This window comes from Pelophylax lessonae (assembly GCF_965119305.1).
Source record: "Pelophylax lessonae genome assembly, chromosome: 5".
NCBI lineage: Eukaryota > Metazoa > Chordata > Amphibia > Anura > Ranidae > Pelophylax > Pelophylax lessonae.
Genome location: NC_138772.1, coordinates 465204805 through 465227173, shown reverse-complemented (window position 1 = coordinate 465227173; position 22369 = coordinate 465204805). Strand labels below are relative to the sequence as shown.

At 47.9% G+C, this 22369-nt stretch overlaps 1 protein-coding gene across 1 annotated transcript in view; it reads right to left on the bottom strand.

Annotated features, from left to right (window-relative positions):
* E2F5 (E2F transcription factor 5) overlaps positions 1–22152 on the bottom strand; it is a 49288-nt gene extending 27136 nt beyond the window's left edge. Inside the window, exons 1-3 of the mRNA XM_082259414.1 lie at positions 21944–22152; positions 6516–6625; positions 6076–6237 (exon numbers count right to left, since the gene is read on the bottom strand). Of these exons, the coding sequence (XP_082115540.1) occupies positions 6076–6237; positions 6516–6625; positions 21944–22057 (386 nt within the window). The 5' untranslated portion in view covers positions 22058–22152. The remainder of the gene's footprint in view (positions 1–6075; positions 6238–6515; positions 6626–21943) is intronic.
* Between the last annotated feature and the right edge of the window lie 217 nt (positions 22153–22369).

Here is a 22369-nt window from a genome sequence, read left to right as displayed (position 1 = left end):
TTTAAGCGCTGTAGCACCATTTGTTTGTTTCATATTTTCTTTTTATTGGAAAGATTTGGTATAGCAGCTTTTATTATACACAGCCTTTATTTTCGTATGCGCTGATTTACAAATGACATTATACACATTTTTTTGAGCTTTATGCAACCTGCCATCTACTGTTCTGGCAGTGGTAATTTTTTTAAAAGTAACGAGTAACTATGCAGCACAAAAAAAAAATACTTGAGTAGAAGTATCGAAATCATCGAAAAAATGTAGTGAAGTAAAAGTAGAAGAAAAAAATTCTACTCTAGGAAAGTACAGATACCGCATTTCGGTACTTAAGTACAGTACTTAAGTAGTTCTACTTCGTTACTATACATCTCTGGTATTAGTAAAGCACCGAAGGAACCTCAGTAAAGGCTATGAATCCACGTAAATATTTTGTACTTGTCGTTAAGGGCAGGAACGAGTGCTGCCTTGGAAAACTTCTCAGAAAAAGAATTACCAGGTATCCAACACTGTTTTCTCCAATGGCTTTCCAGGGCAGCACCTGAGAGGATGTATCAAGCAATACTTACTAGAGATGGGATAAGGCCTGAAGCACCTTGCGACCAAATTTCTGGCTGGACAGCTGGTCGATGCGGTAATGCCTTGCAAAGGTATTGAAGCTCGACCACGTCGCTGCCCTGCAGATCTGCTATGGTATTGCCCCGGTCCTCTCTGCTCTCGAGGATGCCCAAGCTTTTAGTTTGAGTGGGCTTTGACTCTGCTCGGTGGGGCAAGGTTTTGTGCTTGGTAGGCTGCCTGTATAGCAGGCTTTATCAATCTGGCTATTGTACATTGAGACCGGTTTTCCTTGTCGATTTCTGCATGGAGAATGAATAGTGTGGTTGTTTTGCACCAGTCCTTAGTACTCTAAGGTCACCTAAGGGAATTTTAAAGTCTAGCTTGCTGTACGTGTATTCTTGTTGTCCATCGAACCTGGAAGGAAGGGGGATAACCCATTTTTTTTTTTGTGGAAAGTTGGAGATTTTTGGTAGAAAACCTGGGTCTGAAACCAGGATTATCTTATTCGTCCGGAACAGTAGGGTTCTATCATGGATAGAGCCTGTATTTCGCTACTCTCCTGGCCGACAAGGGCCACTAGGAGTACCATTTTTAGTGTTAAGGTATTTATCGGAGCATTCCTTCGGTAGTTCAAAGGGTGGAGGAGAGGTCCCATGTCAGGATTCTGAGCTTCGTGGGTCTAGCTCCATAAAAACGAGAGAAGGAATCCTCTTACGAGTAGGTCTTCTGCCAGCTTGATGTCCAGGCAGGAAGCTAGAGCTGCCACTTGGACCTTCAAAAGTGTTATGGGAAATGATTTTGTCCGCTCCTTCCTGTAAGAAATCTAAAATTGCTGGAATAATCCCCGTCGGGGTCTCCTTTGGTTCTGTACCAGAAGACAAACTTTGCCCCCACTTTCTCGTAGATTGATCTAGTCACAGGTTTTCTGCTAGCTAAAATGGGTCTATTAGACCAGTGGTGCTTGCAGATACCCTCACTTTTTCGACCAAAGCATCTGCGAGGAAGGCTGCAGCTCTGGTTAGCATGGGTATGGGCCTAATGAACTCTTTCCTTTGGGTGTCTGTCCAGCAGTTCTAGCTGGAAGCCAGACTATAAAAAGGTCCTAGTCATGCAGGTGGAAGACATTGCCGGATTCAGATTAGCTGCCCCTGCTTCCCAAGCTCTCTTTAGCAGTGCCTCGATCTTATCCATGGGATCACTGAGGGTCCCAGAGTCAAAGGCTAGATCGGACTTATCTGTGACTCTGGCGAGGGAGGCATCTACTTTAGGGCCTTTTGCCCAGGTTTTCGTATCCTCCTCCGCAAAGGGGTATCTGTGCTTTAATCGCGGCTGGTGTAAAGAGCTTCTTTTCCGGCTCTTCCCATTCATTAACTACATTTTTCAGAGTCTGATGTACCGTTCTTGGTTTTTGGTTGCAAGCCTTTGTACACCTTAGGCCTCTTGCACACTGCAGCTTAAAAATGCTCAGTACAGCGTTTTTTTTTTCTGAGCTAAAATAGAGCCCATTCATTCTTAATGTGCCTATGCACACAGCCGCGTAAATGAGCGCCGCGTTTTCTTCAGTAAGAACAAAATAGAAAAATCTGCATTTTTGGTCAGTAATTTGCGCCTGATGCGCGTATGCGCTAAAATGACCCAAAATGTCAATTAAATATCCAGAATGCTAGAATAAATTTGCGCGCAATTACGCGAATTCGCGCGAGCGCGAAAATGCTCGCATTACAATTACGCCAGAAAACGTAGATGCTCTAACAGGAGTATCGTGTGTAAGGTGCCTTATCGTGTAAGTAAAGCTACCCAATTTTCTGTTCTTTGATGCCCAGAGTATCTGCTATGGCCTTCAGCAGACTGAAGGAAAAGGGGTGCCTTCTGATGCTGGGTCTTCACCTGAATCAGAGCATAGGCCATCTTCAGATTCCTATTCGGAGTCATCCGAATCTGCCTAATACTCTGCTTGGTCCACCTCTTCCCCACTGCACAAGGGGATGGATGGCCTGTCCTCCCAGCCTGCTGTTCCCTTGGGGAGGGAGCTCATGTGTTGTCATTTTCTTATTTTTTCTGCCGCCCAGAAATTACATCTCCGTAGGTGCCCTACTCTATTGTCCAGCTATGAGGCTCCCAGCCTACTCCAAAATGGCTGCAAACCGGAACAGTGTCACCAGAAAGTACGCAAACTGCCAGAAATGACACGTCCAGGCAGAGTGGATCGCTTCCGGCGCCCAGGATGACAGTGGCTGTAGGGCTAGAAGCTGCCTGCATTGCGAGCACAGGATCCAGTCGGATAGGCTGGCGCCAGGTGAGGATGTGGCCGTTCTGTGGGGGAATGCATGTCCTTCAGAAGGGGCAGGGCAAACCTCAGGCAGAGGGCCAACTTGCTGCTCCTGGCCTGCACTACTCAAAGCCTGCTGGGCTGCATGGGAGGCTGGCCAGGTAGTCTCCTGCAGTTAGCATAGGGACAAAAAAAAAAAAAAAAAACTGTTACAGCTCCTATGGGTCTGGAGGAAACAGGTATGGACTGACAGCTTTATAATGGTGGACTATAGTGTTTCCTGTTTCAGGTGGGAGAAGGCGCTCTCAGATGCTGCCCTGGAAGAGGATTGGAGAAAAATTATTGAACACACTAACTGAAATGTATTTAATACTTTGTACAAAATCCTTTATTGGTAATGACAATTTCAAGACGCCTCCTGTATGGAGAAACTAGTCGCATACATTGCTCAGGTGTGATTTTGGCACATCCTTCCACACAGACTTCAAATCTTGAAGTTTCTGTGGGCCTCTTCTATGAACTCTGATCTTCTAGTTCTTTCCATAGATGTTCTATTGGATTCAAGTCAGGTGATTGGCTGGGCCATTCTAGCAGCTTGATTTTCTTTTAAAAGGAAATGGCTGAAATGTCCATCCTTGTTTAATCATCATCCTGGTAAATGGCAGCAGAATTTTAAGAAGGTCTTGGTACATTTTTCCATTCATCCTTCCTTCAATGATGCCAAGTTTGCCAGTACCGTATGCTGAAAAAAACAGCCCCACACCACGATGTTCCCACCTCCAAACTTCACTGTTTGTATGGTGTTTTTGGGGTGATGTGCAGTGCCATTTGACCTCCAAACAATGTGTGTATTATGGCAACCAAAATGTTCACTTTTGATCTCATCTGACCATACTATATTCTCCCAGTATTTCACAGGCTTGTCTAAATGCTGTACAGCAAACTTCAATATGCTTTTTTTTCCAGCAATGGACTCTTGCATAGTGAGCGTGCTTACAGGCCATGGTGGTTTAGTGCATTACTTATGGTTTTCTTTCAAACAATTGTACCTGCTAATTCCAGGTCTTTCGGAAGCTCTCCACAAGTGGTCCTTGGCTCTTTGACAATTCTTCTGATAATGCTTTTCACTCCTCTGTTAGAAATCTTGCGAGGAGCACCTGGTCATGGCCAGTTCATGGCGAAATGATGTTCGTCCACCCCCCCCCCCCCCCCCCAACAGTGCAAAGAAGTTTAGAAATCCTTCTGTAACCAATGCCATCAGTATGTTGTGCAACAATAAGGTTGTTTAGGTCTTGAGAGCTCTTTGCTTTTACCCATCATGAGAGGTTTCTTGTGTTACACCTTGGCAATGAGACACCTTTTTTATAGGCCATCAGTTGAGACTGAACCAGGTGATAATTTTTTTTACTGACAAGGGGCAGGATTGCTGTCTAATTACAGGGAAACAGAAATTGGGTTATATGTAATAAAATGGAATGACACAAAGAAAAAAAAAAGTAATTGAACACATGCAGAAAGGGAGGTGCAAAAAGGCATGGAAAGCCAAGACAACAGCTGCAGTTGATCAGTACATTGAGGGGAAAAAGGTACTTGATCCCCTGCCAATTTTGTATGTTTGCCCACTGACAAAGAAATGATCACTCATTTTAATGGTAGGTTTATTTAAACAGTGAGATAAAACGAAAAAAAAAAAAATGCAGAAAAACCCATTTCAAAAAAGTTTTACATTAGCAATAAGTGAAATACGCATTTGATCCCCTATCAGGAACATTTCTGTCTTTCAGGTGTCTTCTATACAGGTAACGAGCTGAGGTTAGGAGGACTCTTACAGGGAGTGCTCCTAATCTCAGCTTGTTACCTGTATAAAAAGGACATCAGTCCACAGAAGCAATCAGATTCCAATCTCTCCACCATGGCCAAGACCAAAAGGATGTCCGAGACAAGACTGTAAACCTAAACAAGGCTGGAATGGGCTTACAAGACCATTGCCAAGCAGCTTGGTGAGAGGGTGACAACAGTTGGTGCAATTATTCCCAAATGGAAGAAACACAAAACTGTCAATCTCCCTCGGTCTGGGGCTCCATTGCAGATCTCCCCTTGTGGAGTTTCAATGATCATAACAGTGAGGAGGAGGAATGCTGCCTATGACCTTAAGAACACAATCCCCACCGCAAAAAAAAAAAAAAAAAAAAGGGAGGTGGAAACATGCTTTGGGGGGTGTTTTTCTGCTAAAGGGGACAGGACAACTTCACATCACAAGGGACGGTGGACAGGGCCACTTTGGGTGAGAACCTCCTTCCCTCAGCCAGGGCATTGAAAATGGGTCATGGATGGGTATTTCAGCATGACAATGATCCAAAGCACACGACCAAGGCAACAAAAGGAGTGGCTCAAGAAGAAGCACATTAAGGTCCTGGAGTGGTCTAGCCTGTCTCCAAACCTAAGTGGAGAGAGCAAAGGTTCGAGTTAAACATCAGCCTCAAAACCTAAATGACTTGGAGAGGATCTGCAGAGAGGAGTGGAAACAAAACCCCTCACGAGATGTGTGCAAACCTGGTGGCCAACTAGAAGAAACGTCTGACCTCTGATTGCCAACAAGGGTTTTGCCACCAAGTCATGTTTTGTGAAAGGGTCAAATACTTCTTTCACTCAATAAAATGCAAATCAATTCAAAACTTTCTTTAAACGCATTTTTCTGGATTTCTTTTGTTATTCTGTCTCCCACTGTTAAACTAAACCTACCATTAAAATTATAGACTGATCATTTCTTTGTCAGTGGACAAATGTACAAAATCAGCAGGGGATCAAATACTCCTCCTCCTCCCCCCCCCCCCCCCCTCGCTGTACTGATAGATTGCAGCTGTTGTCTTGGCTTTCCATGCCTTTTTGCACCTCCCTTTCTTCAGGTGTTCAATACTTTGTGTCATACCATTATTACACATAAATATTTTGTTTGTTTCTTTGTATGTAAAGATTGCATGGGTTGTTTACGGACATGTGAAAATTTCATGTTCGTATCACCTTTAGAAATATATTTACCTTTGTATTTTGTATTGTATTTTAGCAGCACAAATAAAACTTATTTTCTATTTAAAAAAAAAAAAATATATATTTACCTTGAAAAATGGTGATGTGTTCAATACTTTTACCCACTGTATCTAAAGTTGCCAACAGAACACCTTATCTTCACCAATTATGTCCTAATAGTACAGAATGCATAACCAAATCTTTAAAGAAGCAAATTAAAAAAAGGATATATTCTATTTTCTGAATCGTCCATAACATTATTGATGCTTTGTTGCAGCCGCACTTTCTGTTGCTCCAGCTCCTTTTCTTTCAGCTCCAGGTCTCCAATTTCTGCTTTAAGATTCCTGAGCCTTTCTAGAATTTCCTTTGTGTTACATCCAGCGCCAACACCCCTAAACAAGAGCAGAGGGCAAGACAAATGCACATGATGCAAAGATCACAGGACAGCTAAATTCATGTCCTAATAAAACAATTTGTGTAAATGCTAGAAAGCCCAAATGACAGACACTAATCAGCATCTCCCCAGCATAACAAAAAAAAAAAAAAACACAAAAATGCCTCAGACCAGCCCCTGTCTAGATATAGAGGATTGCAAAGAGTCCTGAGTGGTTTCCAAAAACGATATCTTACGCTAAAGAAATCCGCAGAGAATGAAAATAAATCTCCTTACTTCCACTGAATGCTGTTCTTTGATTTTTTCTCTATCAAACCGATCCCCTCCAGTACATTGGTAATATCATAAATTCTTCTCTTCTGTCTCACAGCCAACGTATCAGCCGCCTGAAAAGTTACAAGGACATAATTACATAGAAAGGCTTGAATAAAGCAAATACATTTTAAAAACACAGACATGTCTCCTTTGCTCATTGCAAAATATTGAACATTTTTAAAGTATCTATTAACCAAAAACTTTTCTTTAAGTTGGTGTGGAAGGGTTAGAACTACATTTATACAACATAAAAAAAGTAGATTAGCGGAAATAAAATGATATACCTAAAATGTATACATCAGCACATGCCATTTTCTTTTCTCTTCATTTTTTGCTATAGGAAAGGCGAACTTTTACACTCTTAGGAGAAAGCAGCCAATGCCATCCAAATTAGAAGACATGTAATGACTTCCTGCTGAGCTGGGAGATCTAAAATCTGACCCCCTGTGCAGAGCATTGTGCCATTTTTACAAAGACCATTATCCTCAACACAAGCTACTCCTAAAAAGGGAACTTAAAAAGGTCAGCAAAACTAAAAACACTTTCCTTTCATTTGTTACCAGCAAGAAAGCCATTAGTTTAACTGTACAAGGGCTTTTATTAGATCACACAGGGTCTGAGCTGCCTACAGAAACTATGTAGAGGTGAAACCATTCTGCACGCATAGCCAAACGGTAAACCTGGTGCAAGGTCAACAGTAGTGCTAAATGAATAGCAAACAAGGATCGGCATTTGGAAATTCTATTTTTTTTTTTTTTTTTTTTAAAGTTGAACATGGTAACAAGTGTAGACTAATTTTTCAGGGACATGAAGGCCCCTTTCACACAGGCGGACTGTCCAGACCCGCCTGTCCTTTTTTTGGCAGATCTGAACGGATGCCCCATGTATCTCTATGGGGCATCGGATGTCAGCGGAGACATGTCCGCTGACCTCCGATCCGTCAGATCACGACGGATGGAAACCCCATTTTCCATCCGTCCAGCGGATCGGATGAGAACGGACAGACGGTCTGTTCCCATCCGATTCCCCCATAGAGAACAGCGTGACCTGACAGCTCTGTCTCCGCACACAGCGCGGAAACATAGCTGCCATCCGCCTGCTCCGCAGCGGATCGATCCCTGGCTGAGAAAAACTGAATCCGCCGACGGACTCCACAGTGAGAAAGGGACCAAAGGCTCCCATTTTAAATGAGGGAACTTATGGCTTATTTACACTTGCTTCAACTTTAAAACACACATTAAACTGCCTACCCCTTCAACATGCTTTTCTAATTTTTCTTTTATGTTTCTAGGAGGCTTTTTTGAAGATTGGCAAAAGCTGTGATACCTTAGATTGTAAGCTCCTTGAGGGCAGGGAATGATGTGAACGTGCAATGTATATGTAAAGCGCTGCGTAAATTGACAGCGCTATACAAGTACCTGAAATAAATAAGCTGTGTGTTGATTTTCTACTGGTTTTAAAAAGGGCCCCCCGTAGTATCCCCAGATTATTGGTACCCTCATTCAGCAGATCTCCAGATTGGTACCCCCAGCTCTGCTGACCCCCCCCCCCTTAATAGTAACCCCCCAGCTTTGCAGATCCTGTCTGTGCTCACCTCCCGCTATGCTGCTCCCATTCTATGCACCATGTGCATATTGCTAGTTTCTCTTGCTCTGGTCTGCCAGCTCTCCTGATCCTCCACTGCTCAGTGCTCTGTCTGTTCCACTCTCACCTGCCACAGCATTCCCATATTGCACACGTGTGCCACCTGCTAGTTGATGATCTCCATTTCTCTTTCTACACACAACTGAACCAAAAGCGACTGCTGCTTTTCAGTTCGCTTGTTGGTTTCCCAGTGCATCCGGGGATATCACAACTCCAAAACAAAGCAAAGTGAACACTGACTAAAAGCCCCTCAAAAGCTTCAGGTGCTGTAATTGAGTGTCACAGACTTCTATGGAGGCTTTGGAAATGCTTTGAAGTGCTAAGAAAGCAATATGGGGTATAATTTTTAAGTGAACTGAAGCAAACCTAACATGTGAACAGGACTGTAAGGAAACCATTTTATTTAGTGACAGGTGCTTTGAGTGGTATTTAGAGTGCTTTAAAAAGTGTGTCCAATGTCACAATGCAAGTGTAAATGAGCCTGTAAAACCATGAGGATAAGCTTAACCACATAACGACCGCTCACATTGCTGCTACTGTGGCAATGTGGCTCGTTATCGTCCAGTGATGTAGACCTACGCCGCTGGACTCCTCCCCTTGTGGGTGGCGCGCACACGCCGCCGGAGGCTCGCTCCCGTCGTGTTCAGTCACAGCGGGAGTCGGGCCAGGGGAGGAGCAGTGGCGATCGCCGCTGCTCTTTCCCGATCGTCGGGGAATCGAGTGTGGAGATCCGCCTGCTTGTGTAAACAGGCAGGGTCAGATTGCAGGGTTCAGCATAGCTGAACCTGTCCTTGTGTCACTCAGTCACCTCCCCCCACACACGTCAGTAAGCACCAGGCATACATTAACCCCTCCCTCTCCAATAAAGTTAACCCCTTCCCTGCCAGTGTCATTATTACAGTAACAGTGCATATTTATAGCACTGATTACTGTAGTAATGTCACTGGTACCCCCAAAAGTGTCATAAATGTCAGTCAGGGGTCCGATCTGCCCACCGCAGTCCAAAAAAAAAAAAAAAAAAACAGATCGCCACCATTACTCGTTAGAAAAACCCAAAAATGACAGAAATCTTTCCCTCAGTTAGTAAAACGCAATAACTTTTGTGCAAACCAATCAAAATACGCTTATTGCAATTTTTTTTACCAAAAATATGTAGCAGAAAACAAATTGGCCAAAAATTTTGATTTTTACTTTTTTTTTTGGGGGGGGGGGGGGTAATTTCATATAAAAAAAATGTGAAAAATAGTTATTTTTTAAAAATTTTCGCTCTTTTTTTGTTTATAGCGCAAAAAGTAAAAAAAAAAAAATCGCAGAGGTGATCAAATACCACCAAAAGAAAGCTCTATTTGTGGGGAAAAAAAAAAGACTTAAATTTAATTTGGGTACGGCGTTGCATGAGTGCACAATTGTCAGTTAAATTCGCACAGTGCCGATCGCAAAAAACGGCCTGGACGTAAAACAGCAAAATCCTCCGGTGGTAAAGTGGCTAATCTTACTGGCTTTTTTTTTTTATCCACACAAGGTCTTCGTGCAAAAGCGTTGCAGCACCCATTGACTGTTGATCCATTGCACCCCAGCATACAGATTTCAGTTCTGATAGATTATTGCACGGATAGCTAAACATAAGACAAAATTTAATGTTCTGCAGCCCATCTACAGGAAAAACAAAACCCCTCACCAGATTATGAATTCTGATCCATCCAACAGAGATCATATGAGCAGGATTGGGGAGACCGGATTACAATTTCTCCAGATAAAGGTTATGTACCCCAGCCCTAGTTTTTAATTTTTTTTTTATCCACCCTTGTATGACTAAACATGCTTTACAGTATGCTTGGCACAAGACAAAAGAGGCTTCCAGTGCAGTTCTATCCTTCTGAAAATGCTAGCTGCTTAGCTTTCATGCTGACCCACTTGCTTCAATACTCACAGCAAGCTTTCTCATAAAGACCTCTGTCATTTGTGATCAGCAAACATGTTCTGGGTCAGTGACTCAAAGTAATAAAGTCGTCATAACAGTAAAAGCTTTCAGCGCTGTTTCACTTTCAATGACAATTGCACAGTCATTAAACCCTGCACCCAAATTAAAATTTAGCATTTTTTTTCCCCCACACAGATTTCTTTTGGTGGTACTTGATCACCACTGGGTTTTATTTCTTGCTAAATAAACAAAAAGTCTAAAATAAAATTAAAAATTTGGTTATGAAATTTTGCAAAAAAGCTCTCTATCAACTTAGGCCAAAATGTATTCTGCTACTTTTTTTGGTAAAAAAATAACAAATTATTGTATCATTTAGTTTGTAGTTAAGTTAAAGTCTAAAAAATATAGTATACTTCTTAAACATTGATCAATCCTGATGTACTGACGATCTGTCTCAATTCTTGGGGCCCAAAAAAATGCTAGAACAGTACAAATGGCAACTTTTTGGAAAGCAGACAGCCCAAGGTATTTAGTAAGAGACATAGCGGTTGATTTACTAAAAGCAACTTGGAAGTGCAGTCGCTGAAGATCTGAGGGGGGGGGGGGGGGGGAAGAGATCTGCTGGTTTCTATCATCCAATCATGTGCAAGCAAAATGCTGTTTTCCTTGCATGCCCCCCTCAGATCTACAGCGACTGCACTTCCAAGTGCACTTCAGTGCACAGTTGATTTGCCTCTAAGTAAATAAGCCTTAAGAGTTTTTTTAAAGGTGTAATTTTTTGGAAAATAAATAAAATTTGGGATCTTTTGTCTGGAGTCCGGGGGGGGGGGGGGGGGACTGTCAGAAGTGATTTTTACAGGCAGACATTACCACAAGTGCAATGGACTGTGGCAAGCACACTCTAGGATATGCTTTGTTCATTTTATAAGAGTTTAACCCCTTTTATGTAACATCTTAGAGCCACTAGTAAGGACTATAATCCAAAGCGCAGTAACCTAGAAAGCACTAAAAATACATCTTTAATTAAAAAGACCAACTGTATCAATATATTGTTACATCACTTACTGCTAGTTTCCCTGAATTCAGTGCGCTTAGTGTTACTCATACAGAAACTTAGACATCACTAGGCAAGACGGAAGACTAACAATCTGTAATAAATTACCAATCACCGCAGGAGAGCTTTCAGAATGAGAACATGAGCGCCCATACTGTGTGGGCTGACTGTGTCAAGCAGAGCATGACAGACCGCTCAGCAGACAGAACATTAACACATCGTGTAATGTCATGTAACCCCCTTATAACTGGATGGATGCTAACATTTCAGGGCAATGCAGGGGTTTTTAAAGGGGTCATACATACATGTGAAGTGACCATCCTCCGGTGATACACAGCAATGAAACAAATCCTCCTACATAAGCTGTACTTTATCTGCAGCCTTATCTTCTCTATAGTTCAGATTACACAGATTGAAGGCCCAGTGTAACCGGAACTGAGTGGAGGAAATGGATAGCCACCCTCTTTGCACAGTCTCATAGTGAAACATGCAGAGGTCAATCACCTGCCATGTGCTGCAGAGGAGGGTGGGGTCATCTCCTGAGATTCTGTGGTGTTGGTACAGCTAAAGCCTGTCAGAGGTACCTCGGGAAGAGGGAAGACAAAGCAGACAGAAATAAGAGTAGGAGCTTTAGATAAGACAACTACACCCTATAGCAGTGATGGCGAACCTATGGCACGCGTGCCACAGCTGGCACACCGAGCCCTTTCTTTGGGCACATGAGAGCCGCCGCCACTATTGCGCTGTGTCATGGGGAGAAGAGAGGGTGGGCTGTAAGTGTATTTCCCCTGCTTGCCCCCTTCTGTCAAGCAGCATGGGACAGGGACAGAGCGGCACTTGCAGAGATCGCCGACCACTCCTCCTGCCTCCCCATTGACTGCAGCCAGGAACCAATGAGGAGTGAGGACAAGTGCAGCATGGGACATGTCCAGGAAGACTAACTATTTTAATTTAATAAAAACTACAGCTCAGCATGCCCTGAGAAAATACAAGGAGGGACAGCCTGGAGCCCGGGGGAAAAAAAGGGCCGAGATAGAAGGGAGAGCAAGGGTGAGAGGAGTGTGGAGATGAGAGAGAGGAGGCTGGGGTGGTTCAGGAGGGAGAGAGAGCTCAAGCCACAACAACCCCTCTTGGAGTGAGCGATCATCACCTGGGCGGCTGGGTGTCTTGCAGTTTAATTTCAGTGTTGGCACTTTGGAAAAAATTAAAGTTGGTTTTGTGTGGAGTTTGGGCACTCAAGCTCAAAAAGGTTTGCCATTGCTGCCCTATAGAGGGATATGCTTGGTTCATTTTTCATTTCAGAGGTTTACAACCACATTAAATGAGAACTACAAACCCATTTTTGGAAGTTAAATGTGCTGGAATTCATAGAAAACATACAAGAGTAACAGCAGAAAAAGACCAAGCGGTTTATGGAGTCTGCTCTGTTTTTTTACATTTACTAGTATTAGTATAAATCCTATGTTTATCCCACGCATGGCTTACTCACTACCTCTGCTGGAAGTCTATTCCAAGCATCAACTACTCTTTTGGTAAAATATTTTCCAAGATTAGTTTTGAACTTTCCTCCTGATAGTTTTGAGGTCATGCCTCAGTGTTCTTGATCGTGTCTTCATATTAAAAGCCTTGGCCATACTTCTCTTAATCTACTCATACCAGCTGTGCTTTACCAGTCACAAGAGGCAGAGGCAGAAATTATAGAAGCTAAACAAGTTCTATACTTTGAGAAACATTATAGGTCTCAGGAAAATCTTTGTCCAGGACTGTAGGAGTGTAACTCACATGGAATTCCATGCACCACCGTCTTCTGAAGAAATCCAATTCAATTTTGATCTGAGAAATGACTGCACTCCACTTTCCTTTTTTGCTCTAATAGGGACAGGAAGTGATGAAAAATCTCCCCAATGGAGTTACAGTATTTTTAATATATTAGTCCTTTAAGAAAATAAGTTTACAGAGGGATATACGGTAATCACCTTGTATAAATAAATCCATACATGACAAGGGGGGGAACTCTATCCGGAAGTTCAACATTTATATAGAAAGGCTTCTTAAAGGAAGAAACATGGAACAGACTTCCACAGGAGCTGGTTCTCACCTCTGGAGCTCGCTTCAAAAACTGGCTAGATCGGTTTCTAAATGCACAGAATATAACTGGCTATTAAATATCCATAGGAAGTAACACTGTAGATTGTTGCTCTGGATAGTATCCTATTGCCTTCAGACCCTGGTGCTCAACCTTCAGTCTAAGTGCTTCATGATACTGATCCAGACCAGACTCAAAAAAGGAGAGAATGCATCCCACGGAACCCTTACTAGGATGACGTCTCCTCGCTTTGCACCAAACAAAAAATAGGTCTTCCCAATTCAATGGTAGATTTTTTTTGAAGCCTTTTTCCTTGCCTTCTAGAGGGCAGGAAGGAGACTAGCCATCAACATCAGTGACCAAGAGCAGGATTATTCCACAGAAAGTCTGCCATGGGTCAGTATGTTGGGAGTACCACAATCTCCTGGGCCAATTCATTTTGATGAGAATCACCAGAATGCACTCTTGATTCTGCAGAGCAGACATGGGAGTGTCTGGAATAAATAAGGCATTAATAAGAGTGAACTGATCCCACAATTTCAGCAGAACATCCACTACAAAGGCCCAAGGGTTCAGTGGTTGCTGAATATGGACACCAGAAGATCCATATCCAGCATCCCCCATTTCTGGCAAAGGGCTTAAAACACCTCCAGATAAAGAGCCCATTCTGCCAGATCCAGACACTGATGACAGAGAAAGTCTACCTGTTCATTTTCCACACCTGGGATGTGAACAGATCTGAAACAAGTAAAGACTCGTACAAACGCACTGATTGTTGGCCGTGAATTTTTGGCCAACCTCCGATCGGCCGATTGTCGGCTTGTTAGTGCGATGCTTCCGACAACCGACTGCGACTTTTCGGCCAAACAAAATCTGGTGTGCATGCTATAAAAGTTTTGTTGGCCGTCACCAGAACGGCCGATTGTTTGTTCTTCAGTCAGTACAGATTTCGGCAGACAAAAATCTGATGAGCAAGACTGGGCAATGCTCAGAGAAGAAAAAACACACGAAAAGTGAACCAGCACATGACATCACTTCTGCAGTTGGTTGTTGTTGGCCGACAAAATTCGTGTGCAGTCTAGAGCACATTTCAACCAACACTGGACAAAAAGACAGCCGATCGGTCAGCCAACAATCGGTGCGTGTGTACGAGGCTTTACTCTACACAAGAGATGATCAGGTCTGCTTCCTTCCAACAGGCATGAATTCTGTCACCCCCTTGTCAATATAAACCAGGGCATTTCCCAACTGGATCATCAGATGCCCCCATAAATTGAAGGATCCAGCATTGAAGGGACAGGCAAATCATCGTTAGCTCAACGATGCCAGTGATAAGATGGGACCTCACCTGTAATGACAGGCTGACATCTGTTGTCTGTCATAAGGACTCTCAATGTCTTTGGAGGAAAAAGCTTCCCAACTCCAGTGCTGGGTTGGCAGCCCAACATGACAGAGTCTGGCCTTGCAGGTCAGGTGCAGTGGGAGGTTCAAGAACTGGGTCCATTTGACCCATACTAACAGAATGTTGTGTTGCAACAGTCTGGAGTGCAATTAGGTGCGGAGTACAACCTCAAAAGGCTGATGCAGATAAAGTTGATGGTAGGAAAGATGGGAACATGCAAGTAGGCATTCCAAACGTCTACGGAAGACAGTCTCCTAAAGGAGAGAGGCAATGACAGATCTGGCAGACTTAGTGCAGGACTTCTGACTGAAGAGGCATGCTTGTGGCCCCTTATATTAATAACCTCAATAAGGCCTGATATTCTGCCAATGAAATAAGGCATTGTGGCAGAAAATTCCACTGATAAAAAAGGAGCAAGAGTGTGCAACCAACAGGCCAGTGGAGTGTCCAAAGTAAGGCAAAGAACCAGACTTGGGGCAATTATTCTGAGTAAGTGAAGTCATCTAAACCTCTTTTCCCTTGTGCTTTGGAGCTGCCATGTGCAGAGTGAAGTGCACTGCAGGCTGCTGTACACCAAGGTAGTATAGCTAATTGCTGTGTTGTGCAAGGGTATGGCGGACACACTAAGAAGGCACGCCCAGAATATGAACTCTTAGTAAGTGAACAGAAAGGCTGTACCAGCACAGTAACTGTCTGCCCCAATGGCTGCGCAGTTAAAGCACCTTGGAGAGTCCAAGTAGGCGCAGTACTACTTGTACCTGAAAGAAAAGCCCCATTAGACTTACCAGTAATAGTATTTCTGTGAATCTTCCAGGACAGCTACTTAGAGAGATGATTGGCTCCACTTTCTACAAGAAAAACAAAATCAGACAATTTAAAAGGCCCTCTTCCTCTGGCCCTCAGTTATTTTGAAGCTCAAGTAAACCTCCACCAATGTGCACAAGGCAGAGGAAAAAGGGAAAAAAAACTCTGTAACCACCACCACACCAAGCTATATCAGAAATGGTGCTAAAAAGGGATAGGGAGGCAACCCTGACGCTGCCCTGGAAGATTCATGGAAAAACCGTTACGTCCAACGGGGGTTTTTCCCCTTCATCTTCCAGGACAGCTACTTAGAGAGGATAAGCAAGATTCTATACCTTGGGACAGACGACAGCCTGCAGCATTTTCCTTCCAAATGAGAGGTCCTAGCTGGAAAGCATTTGTACTCTAATGCCTGAAGAACACATAAGACGACCAAACCTCAACCCTGGAAATTTCCTCCCATGATGCTCCTGCCCAAGATGTGGCCAAAGGTCTGGTAGAATGTGCCCTAATCTTGTTAGGAGGGGCCTGACCTGAAGAACTGTAAGCTTCACAAATAGTTTCCCTGATCCACATAGCAATGGAGCTCCGAGAAGCCCTAGATCCTTTCCTGGAAACACTAAAAGAAACTAGAAGCCGAGAGGATTTTCTAAATAACGAAGAAGACTCTAATGTCAAGACAACTACATCTTTCCTCCACTAGATGTATGGGGGAGGTACAAAAACTAGGAAGGACTACCTCTTGTGATCTGTGAAAACGTTAGTTAAATACAGAGGGTCTGGTTTAATAACCATCCCACCATGCAAAGTTCTCAAAAAGAGGTCCCTACATGAACCGGACTCTAAATCTGAAATTCTTCTGCCCGAAGTGATGGCCAAGAGAAAAAAAAAATAAAAAAATTATTGATAGATACAGACTTTAAAAGAAACCTCACTCAAGGGCTCGAAGGGAGCTTTGGTAAGCGCATTCAGCACTAAAGACAGATCCCAAGGAGGTATCTGTACAACTAATCTAGGAGTATGTCTGGCTCTAGATAAGGGAAATCTTTTGATCAAAAGGATTCTTGGCCAGCCTGGCATCCAAGAAAAGTGACGGGGCTGAAATCTGAACTTTGAGGGTACTAACAAGATATAGGGAATAGAAAAGGAATCAACCCGGCCTCATTTTGCTAGGTCACAAACGTCTTCCAGACTTTGCCGTAAATTCTTCTGGTGACCAATTTACGGCTGTCTAGAATAGTACCAATAACCTTTTCTAAACACCTTTGACTGTAGGATGAGCCGCTCAGCCTCCAGGCAGTCGGTAACAAAAAATGCTAAAGGCTAGTTCCGCACAATGTATAGTGTTGGATCAAACCTTAAAAGCTGCTGCCCCCTTAGAAGAAAAAAAAAAAAAGAAAAAAAAAAAAAAAAAAACTCCACTTGGAAAGAAAGGGGAAGGTTTTTGGTATTGGAAAAAAAAAAAAAATGTATAGTGGGTAGGGTGCTGCTTAGCAATGCAACTATGCCTCTGGAAGGGTTATAATTGTGTAACAAAGTGCTTTATGCTCAAATAAATAAGGTGCTATCGGTGCATAACCAGTGTTTGGTAAAACATGAATGCAGGTAAACCCAAAATAAAAGCAACAAATAAATATCATTAAATAAAATACCTGTGATCAAAAAAAAAAAAAAAAGTGTTTCACAACTGTGCTTTTACACACAAAAGACTGCTGTAAATGAAAAAAAAAAAAAAATACACATGAAAAAACCGTTCCTTCAAAAGTTCATCATACTCATAAGGTGAAAGGCGCTCTTTAAAATGCTCCAACTAATTATTTACATAAGCGTCGGTTGCTGGGGTTCCACAAACTTGCTCCCCCACTTGTGCCTCACTCTTGGGGGTAACCAGCATTTACAGCAATGTTTAGGACAGCAGACCTGGGATCCAAATCCGAATGATACCCGGTGGCTGGAGCGGCAGACCCAAGCTTCACATGCAGAGGTATACCTTTTACCTTGTTTTACATGTAACGTGAGAAACAATTGCCCATAGTGCAAAAATGAAGGTTCCTTTATTAAAAAATACATTCTAATGCACTTATAGCAAGTCGGCGTGTACACAGCATGAGAGAAAACAGGAAGTCCGGGTAGCGGTGCGTTCCACGGACTTTACCGGAAGGGACGCAAAGACGCTGGTAGCTCAAGCGGAACAGTGTTGGAGCAAGAGGCAGCCACTGGATCAACTTAAGCGGGTGCTCTCTTTACAGGGGAGTCCTCTGTCAGAATCTTCTCCATTGCAGGGAAGAGAACCCCCAGTGTGCCCTGCTGGTGAAAGACCTTGCCAACCAGGACAAAGCTCTGCTGCATGAGCCACTCTGAGGACTCCTTGCAGCAAGTAACCAGCCGCCATTCCCATCACCTATTGGGGACATAAGGATATCCACGTCCAGAAGCGTGCGCCACTACTTCCAGTTCCATGCCATTTTGCCATGTCACCAAAAGTGCATCAGATGCCATTTTGGTACACCCGAGGGGACGGGAAGCATGAAGAGGCGCCCACACATGGGCCTCTCCCAGCGCACCCAGCGGACATACCCATGAGCCTCACGGGAGCCAAAATGTGAAAGTTGCCCTACCAGATTAAGGCAAGTACCACTTCAAGGGGAAACTCTCAGAGTAATAGAACTGACATTTATTTGAGATTTACAGTATAACAACTTATATGGGAGTGTGTAAAAGCATTGAGGGGGTGACAGGATAGGGCGTATGGACAGCAGTCAGATGTGAAATGCCAAGGCCAGGAGATAGGTGTCGGGGGGGACACCAGTCGGGGCTGACAGGCCAGGGACAGCAGGGGGGGGGGGGGGGGGGACAGGCCAGGGACAGCACGGGGGGGCAGTCGGGGCTAACAGGCCAGGGACAGCGCGGGGGGGGGGGCAGTCGGGGCTGACAGGCCAGGGACAGCGCGGGGGGGGGGCAGTCGGGGCTGACAGGCCAGGGACAGCGCGGGGGGGGGGGGAGACACCAGTCGGGGCTGACAGGCCAGGGACAGCGCGGGGGGGAGGGGGTGGGGGAGGACACCAGCCAGGGCTGACTGCGCGGGGGGGGGGGGGGGGAACGACACCAGACGGGGCTGACAGTGCGGGATGTCAGTCAGGAGTGACAGGACGTAGGGGGGACACCAGTCAGGAGTGACAGGCCGGGGACAGCGCAGGGGGAGGAAGCACACCAGTCGGGGCTGACAGGCCAGGGACAGCAGGGGGGGCAACAGCGCAAGGGGTGACAGGCCAGGGACAGCAGGGGGGGGGCAACAGCGCAAGGGGTGACAGGCCAGGGACAGCAGTCAGGGGGCAGCATGGGGGGGGGGGGGGGGGGAGACACCAGTCAGGGATGTCAGTCAGGAGTGACAGTCAGGCGTGACAGGACGGGGTCAGTGTAGGGGGGGGACACCAGTCAGGAGTGACAGGCCGGGGGGGGGGGACACCAGTCAGGGGGTGACAGGCCAGGGTCAGTGTAGGGGGGACACCAGTTAGGGGGTTACAGGCCAGGGTCAGTGTAGGGGGGGGGGGGGGGACACCAGTCAGGGGTGACAGGCCAGGGTCAGTGGGGGGGGGACACCAGTCAGGGGTGACAAGCCTGGGTCAGTGTAGGGGGGGACACCAGTCAGGGGGTGACAGGCCAGGGTCAGTGTAGGGGGGGGGGGGGACACCAGTCAGGGGGTGACAGGCCAGGGTCAGTGTAGGGGGGACACCAGTCAGGGGGTGACAGGCCAGGGTCAGTGTAGGGGGGGGGGGGGACACCAGTCAGGGGGTGACAGGCCAGGGTCAGTGTAGGGGGGGGGGGGGACACCAGTCAGGGGGTGACAGGCCAGGGTCAGTGTAGGGGGGGGGACACCAGTCAGGGGGTGACAGGCCGGGGTCAGTGTAGGGGGGGGGGGGACACCAGTCAGGGGTGACAGGCCGGGGTCAGTGTAGGGGGGGGGGGGACACCAGTCAGGGGTGACAGGCCGGGGTCAGTGTAGGGGGGGGGGGGACACCAGTCAGGGGTGACAGGCCGGGGTCAGTGTAGGGGGGACACCAGTCAGGGGTGACAGGCCGGGGTCAGTGTAGGGGGGACACCAGTCAGGGGTGACAGGCCGGGGTCAGTGTAGGGGGGACACCAGTCAGGGGTGACAGGCCGGGGTCAGTGTAGGGGGGACACCAGTCAGGGGTGACAGGCCGGGGTCAGTGTAGGGGGGGGGGACACCAGTCAGGGATGACAGTCAGGGGTGACAGGCCAGGGTCAGTGTAGGGGGGACACCAGTCAGGGGTGACAGGCCGGGGTCAGTGTGGGGGGACACCAGTCAGGGATGACAGTCAGGGGTGACAGGCCGGGGTCAGTGTGGGGGGGGGGGGGGGGGACACCAGTCAGGGATGACAGGCCGGGGTCAGTGTGGGGGGGGGGGGGGACACCAGTCAGGGGTGACAAGCCTGGGTCAGTGTAGGGGGGAGACCAGTCAGGGGGTGACAGGCCAGGGTCAGTGTAGGGGGGGGGGGACACCAGTCATGGGTGACAGGTCGGGGTCAGTGTAGGGGGGACACCAGTCAGGGGTGACAGGCCGGGGGGGACACCAGTCAGGGGTGACAGGCCGGGGTCAGTGTAGGGGGGACACCAGTCAGGGGTGACAGGCCGGGGTCAGTGTGGGGGGGGACACCAGTCAGGGGTGACAGTCAGGGGTGACAGGCCGGGGTCAGTGTAGGGGGGACACCAGTCAGGGGTGACAGGCCGGGGTCAGTGTGGGGGGGGGGGGACACCAGTCAGGGATGACAGTCAGGAGTGACAGGCCGGGGTCAGTGTAGGGGGGGGGGGGACACCAGTCAGGGGTGACAGGCCGGGGTCAGTGTAGGGGGGACACCAGTTAGGGGGTTACAGGCCAGGGTCAGTGTAGGGGGGGGGGGGGGGACACCAGTCAGGGGTGACAGGCCAGGGTCAGTGGGGGGGGGGGGGGACACCAGTCAGGGGTGACAAGCCTGGGTCAGTGTAGGGGGGACACCAGTCAGGGGGTGACAGGCCAGGGTCAGTGTAGGGGGGACACCAGTCAGGGGGTGACAGGCCAGGGTCAGTGTAGGGGGGACACCAGTCAGGGGGTGACAGGCCAGGGTCAGTGTAGGGGGGACACCAGTCAGGGGGTGACAGGCCAGGGTCAGTGTAGGGGGGGGGGGGGGGGGGGGGACACCAGTCAGGGGGTGACAGGCCAGGGTCAGTGTAGGGGGGGGGGGGGGGACACCAGTCAGGGGGTGACAGGCCAGGGTCAGTGTAGGGGGGGGGACACCAGTCAGGGGGTGACAGGCCGGGGTCAGTGTAGGGGGGGGGACACCAGTCAGGGGTGACAGGCCGGGGTCAGTGTAGGGGGGGGGGGGACACCAGTCAGGGGTGACAGGCCGGGGTCAGTGTAGGGGGGGGGACACCAGTCAGGGGTGACAGGCCGGGGTCAGTGTAGGGGGGGGGGGGGACACCAGTCAGGGGTGACAGGCCGGGGTCAGTGTAGGGGGGGGGGGGACACCAGTCAGGGGTGACAGGCCGGGGTCAGTGTAGGGGGGGGGGACACCAGTCAGGGGTGACAGGCCGGGGTCAGTGTAGGGGGGACACCAGTCAGGGGTGACAGGCCGGGGTCAGTGTAGGGGGGGGGGGACACCAGTCAGGGATGACAGTCAGGGGTGACAGGCCAGGGTCAGTGTAGGGGGGACACCAGTCAGGGGTGACAGGCCGGGGTCAGTGTGGGGGGACACCAGTCAGGGATGACAGTCAGGGGTGACAGGCCGGGGTCAGTGTGGGGGGGGGGGGGGGGGGACACCAGTCAGGGATGACAGGCCGGGGTCAGTGTGGGGGGGGGGGGACACCAGTCAGGGGTGACAAGCCTGGGTCAGTGTAGGGGGGAGACCAGTCAGGGGGTGACAGGCCAGGGTCAGTGTAGGGGGGGGGGGGGGACACCAGTCATGGGTGACAGGTCGGGGTCAGTGTAGGGGGGACACCAGTCAGGGGTGACAGGCCGGGGGGGACACCAGTCAGGGGTGACAGGCCGGGGTCAGTGTAGGGGGGACACCAGTCAGGGGTGACACCAGTCAGGGGTGACAGGCCGGGGTCAGTGTGGGGGGGGACACCAGTCAGGGGTGACAGTCAGGGGTGACAGGCCGGGGTCAGTGTAGGGGGGACACCAGTCAGGGGTGACAGTCAGGGGTGACAGGCCGGGGTCAGTGTGGGGGGGGGGGGACACCAGTCAGGGATGACAGTCAGGAGTGACAGGCCGGGGTCAGTGTAGGGGGGGGGGGGGGGACACCAGTCAGGGGTGACAGGCCGGGGTCAGTGTAGGGGGGGGGGACACCAGTCAGGGGGTGACAGGCCGGGGTCAGTGTAGGGGGGGGGGGGGGGGACACCAGTCAGGGGTGACAGGCCGGGGTCAGTGTAGGGGGGGGGGGGGGGGGACACCAGTCAGGAGTGACAGGCCGGGGTCACTCACCACTTTCAGGTCCAGCACACCGTCTTTCGCCTCCTGCAGTAGAGACACGAATTTGCTGGTGAGGAGCCCCAGACTCTTCTCATGTCTGCTGGACACTCCCGCCGGCTCCGCCATGCCCGTTATCCCGGGGCGGGCCTCTACAGCCAGCCCGCCCCACACCCGCACCGTCCCGTATCCAGCGGGAGCACGAGGAGCTCCACGAGAGAAACCACCACCCGGAAGTGACGTCTAGCCGCGCGGTTGCCTTGGAAACGGAAACTTGAATGCACCCATTGGCGACATATTTAAGGGACCGAAAACGTCATGAGAAACTGGTGCGGCCATGTTGGAAATTGGCAAACTTAGATGGGAGGAAAACAATGAATATCTGAATGATTTATTTAGTATTGTTGGAATTGTTTGTAAGCGGAACTCGTTTTTTTTTTA